Source organism: Meleagris gallopavo, unplaced genomic scaffold (assembly GCF_000146605.3).
Source record: "Meleagris gallopavo isolate NT-WF06-2002-E0010 breed Aviagen turkey brand Nicholas breeding stock unplaced genomic scaffold, Turkey_5.1 ChrUn_random_7180001948908, whole genome shotgun sequence".
Classification (NCBI taxonomy): domain Eukaryota; kingdom Metazoa; phylum Chordata; class Aves; order Galliformes; family Phasianidae; genus Meleagris; species Meleagris gallopavo.
Window position 1 is genome coordinate 1 of NW_011210499.1, and position 7,561 is coordinate 7,561.

A 7,561-nucleotide genomic window follows, 5' to 3' on the forward strand; every position below is an offset into this window, starting at 1 on the left:
TGGGGTTCGTGTCGGAAATTCCCCCAAAGGGAGAGAAAGGGAGGGCTGGTTTTAGCCGGAGTGCCGAACGGCGAGGATGAGGTTCAGCGGCGGCGGCGGCGGGGCTCCGCACGGCGGCGATGCGCGGAGGGGTTTCGTCCCGCGGGGGGCGCAGGGCTGGGCTCGGCCCTCCTCACTTCCCTTCCTGTTCTTCTCCCCTGCCCTCGGATCCCTCGGGCCTCCCAGCTCTCCGTCGGCGGCGGCTCACGGCCCTCGAAGAGGCGATGTTCGTGTTGTGAGAGGAGGAAGGGGGAAAGATGGGCCACTGGGAGAACCTCCCTGGAAAGAGTGACCCAACGCCAGCCCTGCCTCTGCGCCGCCCGGGGAGGAATTCTGCCACGGAAGGTAAAGCGGCCCAAAGCTTTCCTTTACTTCTCCTAGGAGGGAAGGTTGAGGGTTGGGCTTTTTAGGCTTTTTAGCCTGGAAAAGAGAAGGCTCACCTCACTGCGGCCTTCTGGCACTTGAAGGGAGCGGATAAACAGGAGGAGATCGGCTGTTTGTGAGGGTGGGTGGTGACAGGACAAGGGGAATGGCTTTAAATTGAGACAGAGGAGGTTTAGGTTGGACGTGAGGAGGAAGTTTTTCAGCCAGAGGGTGGTGAGGCACTGGAACAGGTTGCCCAAGGAGGCTGTGGATCCCCATCCCTGGAGGCTGGATGTGGCTCTGGGCAGCCTGGGCTGCTGGTTGGTGACCCTGCACACAGCAGGGGGTTGGAACTGGATGAGCGCTGTGGGCCTTTGCAACCCGGGGCATTCCACGATTCTGTTTTCCCATATCTGTGGGCAGGCCGTGGGTTTCTTCCCACACACGTGGGGCTCGGGCAGGGGAGGGGCTGCTGCTCTCCATGCAGGGCCAGCATTTCCTGCTGCAGGGACCTTTGGAGCTGCAGTTTTGCTCCCCAGCTCTATGTGGCTCCACGTGCGAACCCTGTGAGGGTCCCTCTGCAGCTGGCAGTGCGGCTGTTCCTGCAGCTGCTCAGCCTCTGCTCTGGCAGATTTATGCAGATCACTGGAGATCTCAGACTGCCAGGCAGAGGTCTGGGCATGGCAAAGAACACAGTTTTGTTCTAAAGCTGCTAAAGGAGCTTTGTTGTGAGTTAATGTCTGCGGGGAAATAGAAAAATCTTCCTTAAATTTCAGAGAGTCGCCGGTTTCAGAGTCCTGCCAGACTGGATTCCAGAACTGCTCCTGCCTGATTTCTGCATCCCTGCTTTCAATTGGTGCTCTGGAACGAGAAAAGCAGACGCTGGAATTTCCAGAGCTCTCTCAAAAAGCTAAATTCGCTGCAATTTGTGGGGAAAGAGCTTTGCTAACCAAAGCTGCAGGCAGACGTGGTGCGTTGGGAAGCATCCCAAAAGCTGGCAGGGATTGCTGCAGGCGGAGCAGAGCTTTGCAAGGAGCTGGAGGTGGCAGTGGGGGAGTGGGGCAGCTCGGATCCCTCCTGCTTTGCCCCGATCTGTCGGCTTGGTGCTGGGCCAACTGCTGCCTGTGTGGGCTCCTGGTGGTGGAAAACAGGAACCGCTGCTTGCTGGATGGGATCCTCGCTGTTCTGCTGTGAGGACGGGGTGGTTCAGCAGCTTTAAACACAGCCCTGGCATCCAAACGAAGGCGTGAAGCTCTTTGGTTTCCCTGCCTCGTGTGGGGGAGCGTGGCCAGGCTTAGTTTCATTTTAGGCTCTCTGGCTCTTGGTTCCCTGGCACCATAGGAACAGGCTGGAAAACAGAACGCGTGGTAGAGCTGCGTGGTTGCAGCCCGGTGCAGGTCCTGCGTGGAGCCCATCTCTGTAAGCGCAGCAGGGCTGCATTCCTGCCCCTGGCATTTCCAGGGAACCCTTTCCTCCCGACCCGAGGGCTGTGGCAGCGAGCTGTGCCGCATTCCTCAGAGCTCTCTGGAGTTTGTTGAATGTGTCAGAGCTCCGTGTTGGTGCTGGAGAGCAGGCTGTGCTGGTGGATGGGGCTCCAGCGGCCCTGGGAGCTCAGAGCCTGGTGCTCAGCTCCTCGCTCTGCTCCTGCCTGGGTTCCCAGGGGGCAGGAAGGGTGGGAAGGACCATGAGCTGCGGCAGAAAGGGCAGAGCTTCCAGCTGAGATCTGTCTGGTTGTGTATCCCTCTGTACAAACCTGGGGTGGATTTGGGGTTTCGGAGGTGCTCTTTGTGTACTGATGGCGGAGGAGATGGGCGCTGGAGGAAAAAGTCACGATGGGAAGAGTTTGATTTGTGCTCGCTGCGCTTTGGGCTTTTAATTAAATGTTAGTCATTATTTGCTGCGCATTTTGCCCGTGGCCTCCTGAATCAAAGCAGCAGGCATTGAAACTTCTGGCGTGGCACTTGGCTGCTGTTGGCATCTCCGTTAAGTGGTTAAAGGCTTTGGAGCAGCACCTCTGCTGAGGGAGGCTCTGTTGGGCAGGGGTGGCAGAGTGGTTTTTTGGGGGGGTGGCAGAGTGTTTTTGGGGGGGTGGGCCCCACAATGCACATGCTCAACTCGTCGGATTCCTGAGCACAGCTTGGGGAAGGGATGAATTAACGCTGTGACCATTGTTTGAAAACAAGGCCCTGAGCTCAGCAGGGGTGTTCAAGTGGGTGGCAAGCCTCTGGAGGATTAGGAAGTGAGAACCAAGATGCTCGTTAGCGCTGTAAATCAATCAAGCTTCAGTTTGGTTGCGGCCAGCATCGGATCTGTGCAGGAATTCCTGGGAAAGCCGCGGCACCACGCAGGCTCACCCTTCGTGCTGGAGGGCTGAACGCAAACACAACGCAGGGTGGTGCAAAGAGGGTCGGAGCTGTGCCATGCCTGGGCTCCTGGGGCTCCTGGGGCTGCCCCTCACGGCGCTGTGGGTCTGGAGAACCCAGATGTGGGGCAGCCAGGACACGGAAGGGACGTCAGCACGGCTCTGTGTGTGGCTGCCTCCTGAGCCAGGGCAGAATCCACCTCGTCGGCGCTGATCTGAGGGCTGCCAGCCGGCTGCTGCCAAACGGCGACTCCTTTAAGCCCCCAGGTCCCGTTTCCCCCTTGGAAGCCCCCCCAGCAGCAGCAAGGCAGCACTGGAACCCTGCAGCCCCCTGGAGATGCTCTGCAGTTACTCACAGCAGGGAGCCGACAACAAAGCGCGGTGCCACAGAGCACAGTGTGAGCTGACAGGACCGCCGTGCTCCTGGCTCTGTGCTGGGCTCCAGCTGCTGCAGAACGGCCCCTCTTGCATCCATGTGTTGTTTTTCCTCCCTTTCCCTCTTGCTTTCTGCTTCTAACTGTGTTTCTCTTGGCTCACAAAGCTGATACGATCAGGAAAAGATTCTTAAGAGCACAGAACAGGTTTCTTGCGAGCTGTCCCAGCTGCACAGTGGCCAAGCATCGACGCAGCCCCTCCTGTCCTCCCTGGGAGCCACTCCACCCCAGGGGGTGGGTGCTGAGGAGCCACGCAATGCTCCTTAGGGCCATCCTGCAGCTAGGAGTGTATCTGGTGTCCTGCACGCGGCTCAGTGTCACCTCAGGCTGTGCCAGGAGGAGGTTGGGTTTCCTTGCTCAGGCGTCACAGATGCTTTCAGTCTCCACTGCAGAAGGAGCAGAGCGCTCCTGGTGCAGAGCTCTGCAGGTGATCTCTTGCAGAAGGGGGAAGCAGCTGGGCTGAGGCGTGAGGGGAATCCTGAGGCTCTTGGGCTCCCGCCGGTGCTGCAGCCCTTCTGGAGGAGGTTCTGGTGCCGTGCTGTTGGGCTGCTGGTATGGCTGGCTGTCAGGGTTTGAGTTCTGCCCTCTGCTCCTGCCACTGCTGAGCGAGTGCCAGGCCTTGCCCTGCTGCCTGTTGGAGGGGTGAAGCTGCACATCAGAGGTTTGGAGTTGAATGATGGTGGGAGCAAAGTTGGTGCTGTCCCCAAGAGGAGCTGCTGTGCCGGGCCCTCCGTGCCCACGTCTGCCCTTCCTGTGGCTTCTAACCCAACCTGGAGGTGCTGGGATTTGCAGCTTCTAAAGAGGTGGGGAGGAACCGAGGCCCCTTCCCAGCTATGGAAATGAGCACCTGTCCAAAGGTGCAGGGAGGACTCGATGCCAGCTGCTCGGATGGGCTCCCCACAGCCTCGTGGTGTTATCTGCATTGCAAACTCCAACACAGGGACTTCCCCCACCCCTCCTCCATCAAAGGAGCCCTTTGTGCTGCCTCCTGGCAGGGAGCAGCGGGTGTTGCTGAGCGGTGGGTGTTGCTGAGCGGTGCTCCGGGCTCCTGCTGAGGGGGCTCAGCACCTGAGAACCCACCCCGGCCTGCAGGACTGCCCTCGTTCCCTGGAGCCTCTCTGCTGCCTTCCCCTCCTCCCTGCAGACAGAGCTGTGCAAAAGGAAAAAAAAAAAAACAACCAGCAAGCAGGAAAACTGCAGCAGGATTAGTAACAACGAGTGGGAGAGCAGAATGGAGGAGCAGCTCAGAGCTCGCAGATGGGGCTTCTCCCCACGGCTGCGTGCCACTGCTCCCGACCCGGTGTCTTTTTCCGTCCCCAGGTTTCTGGCATTGGTGATGAGCAATGGGGTATGATGTAGCACGCTTTCAGGGGGATGTTGATGAAGACCTCATATGCCCCATCTGCAGCGGGGTCCTGGAGGAGCCGGTTCAGGTAGGTTTCCAGCTGCAGACCTCTGGAAGCCTGGGGGAGGTGGGGGGGGCAGCGCGGCATGAGGTGAACTCAGTGGGTTCCCAGTTCTCTTAGCAGCAGTGTGGGTAAGGAGGAGCTCGGGTGAGCCGCAGCCCTGGTGCCAGCACACCGCTCTGCAGGGTTTGGCAGACATCCCTGCTGCCTGAGTGGGATTGGCCTCAGCCTGGGTCCTGTCCGTTCTCTGCTCTCGGGTCCTGTATTCCCCCAGCAGCGTTTAGTAGCTGCACTGAGCGCCTTAGAGCCCAAATCCAGCCTCACTTGAATCTGAACAGGACTGAAATAGGACGGAGCCGATCGGTTTCTGTACTTAATAACCACCCGAATCGGAGCTGTGCCTCCCGGCTCAAGTCACGCAGCCCTCTGCTCCTCTCCCCGCAGGCTCCTCACTGTGAGCACGCCTTCTGCAATGCCTGCATCACCCAGTGGTTCTCCCAGCAGCAGACCTGCCCCGTGGACCGCAGCGTGGTGACGGTCGCCCACCTCCGCCCCGTGCCGCGCATTATGCGCAATATGCTCTCCAAGCTGCAGATCACCTGTGACAATGCTGTGTTTGGCTGCACGGCTGTAGTGCGACTGGACAACCTGATGTCTCACCTCAACGACTGCGAGCACAACCCCAAGCGCCCCGTGACCTGCGAGCAGGGATGCGGGTGAGGATGGATGCCTTGGGGGGGCTGCGGTCTCCTCCTTTGTGTAGGGATGCAGGGATGGCAGAGTGAGGGCCACGGGCTCAGGATGGGGCTGGGGCTGCTCTCTGCACCCCTCTGCTGTAGGGGCTCACGGCAGGGCCGGGGAGGCTGCAGTGCTGCAGAAGGATTTTGCATCGAACCCGTCTCCTCTTCAGCTCGTTTCACAACCTGCGGCTCTTCAGCTCGCTGCTGGGCTTTAGGTGTCAGCTGCTGGAAAACAGGTGCCTTTGTACATCTTCCTAAGGCCGTTCCGGCCTGGGATGAGCTCCAGTGTGTGCTCTGCTCCCTCCTACGTGTCACCCAGCAGCTGTGCAGTTGGTGCCGATACTCTGCCCACTCAGGTGCCGTAAACACCTAGCCAGGCAGCAGTGCTGGCTCAGGGACCGTCAGATCTCCTGGGGTGGAGTCAGCCTGGGTCGGCTCCGTGGGCTGCCTAACGCTGTCTGCTTTGGGGGAGGAAGGACCCCGTGGTGGTTTCTTCCCATAGCCTTCCCCTCCTAAAGCTTTTGGAGCTGCAGCGCTTCCTGGGCCTCTCCTTGAGTTCTGGAGAGGCTGGATTTGTTCTGGAAATTGTTTATGGACTTAAACCAAGCGTTCTGGTACGCAATTTTCCATAATGTGGGGTCTCCACCTTTTCGTGTTGTTCCACAGCTTGGAAATGCCCAAAGACGAGCTGCCAAACCACAACTGCATCAAGCATTTAAGATCGGTGGTGCAGCAGCAGCAGACCAGAATTGCTGAGCTGGAGAAGACCTCAGCAGAACACAAGCATCAACTGGCAGAGCAGGTAGGTCCGTGGTCTCACCTGTGAGCCCAGCAAATGCTGCCAGCAGTGATGCTGGGATGTCCTGCTGCGGTGCTGCTGCCTGCCACAGCCCCCTCCACGTTCTTCCTCTCCTAGAAACGTGACATTCAGCTGCTGAAGGCCTACATGCGTGCGATCCGCAGCGTCAACCCCAACCTGCAGAACCTGGAGGAGACCATCGAGTACAACGAGATCCTGGAGTGAGTGCTGGCTCTCGTGCTGCTCAGTGGGAGCTGGGGAGCGGAGCTGGGACGCGGGCAGGTTTGAGAGGGGGTGAAGGCGCTGCTGGAGGAGGAAACGCTTTGTGTGCCTTCCTGGCACGCAGCACGAGGGCGGCCGTGGGCTGTTTGTGCCGGGAGTGGCCTGCGAGGGGTTGCACAATGGATCCTGACCTTTGTGATTCCTCCACCTGCATCCTGTGCAGGAAGGTGCCACATTCCTTCCTCCTCACGAGAAAGACAGGAGGAAGCGAGCCTGGCTCTGTTCCTTCTTCCTCTGCCTTTAGGAGGGAGGAAGGGCTCCGCTTAACAAAGCTGGGTTAGAACAGAGCGGGGAGGAGCTGGCATTCCCTCGAGCAGCTCCTGGTGGTCGCTGGGCGCTGAGTTCTCCTGTGTCTGTCCCAGGTGGGTGAACTCCCTGCAGCCCGCCCGTGTGACGCGATGGGGCGGGATGATCTCCACTCCGGATGCCGTGCTGCAGGCCGTCATCAAACGCTCGCTGGTGGAGAGCGGCTGCCCCACGTCCATCATCAACGAGCTGATTGAAAACGCCCACGAGCGGAACTGGCCGCAGGGCCTGGCAACGCTGGAGACTCGTCAGATGAACCGGCGTTACTACGAGAACTACGTGGCCAAACGCATCCCCGGCAAGCAGGCCGTGGTGGTGATGGCCTGTGAGAACCAGCACATGGGTGAGGACATGGTGCTGGAGCCGGGGCTGGTGATGATCTTTGCACACGGAGTGGAGGAAATATAAAGGACGTTGGAAGAGCGATGCTTTGTGCGAGGAGGGGGACGGGGCCGAGGCCCAGGGTGGCTGCTCCCCGTGGCCGGGCTCTGCTCAGAGCTCTGCTGGGTGCTGCTCCCTCACACCTCCTGCCTGAAACGATTCCACGCCTCCCCCCGTAACCGCTGCATCCACCCCAGCCCGCCCCTGTTTGCCCTCTGCAGTTCCGTTTTCCCACTCGGTGTCTTCAGGGGGGCAGAGGAGCTCCGGCTGCTCCCCAGGTACCGCTGGACTTCCAGCCCCACAGCTGCTCCCCCAGCTCACGCTGTGCCTGCGGCCCCCGGCTGCCCCCCTCCCTGTGCTCTGTGTTTTCTGCCCTGTGCTTGGCTGTGTCTGTCCCTGGGGGCCGGGCCCGGCCTCTCTTTCCCCACTGCCCCTAAAGGCAGAGCTGG

The 7,561-nt window shown here is 59.9% G+C and overlaps 1 protein-coding gene across 1 annotated transcript; it reads left to right on the forward strand.

The window, feature by feature from the left end:
• Window positions 1-183: 183 nt before the first annotated feature.
• RNF41 (ring finger protein 41) lies at window positions 184-7,555 on the forward strand. Its single transcript, XM_010727851.3, has 6 exons — window positions 184-384; window positions 4,519-4,631; window positions 5,049-5,320; window positions 6,011-6,146; window positions 6,261-6,364; window positions 6,788-7,555. The coding sequence occupies exons 2-6, from the start codon at window positions 4,542-4,544 to the stop codon at window positions 7,137-7,139; spliced, it is 954 nt and encodes a 317-aa protein (XP_010726153.1). The 5' UTR covers window positions 184-384; window positions 4,519-4,541; the 3' UTR covers window positions 7,140-7,555.
• The last annotated feature ends 6 nt before the right edge of the window (window positions 7,556-7,561 follow it).

Coding starts and splice junctions, on each gene's coding strand:
- RNF41 (XM_010727851.3), top strand. CDS start 4,542: ATGGGGTATGATGTAGCACGCTTTCAGGGGGATGTTGATGAAGACCTC. Junction 4,632..5,048: donor TCCTGGAGGAGCCGGTTCAG/GTAGGTTTCCAG, acceptor CTCTCCCCGCAG/GCTCCTCACTGTGAGCACGC. Junction 6,365..6,787: donor GAGTACAACGAGATCCTGGA/GTGAGTGCTGGC, acceptor TGTCTGTCCCAG/GTGGGTGAACTCCCTGCAGC.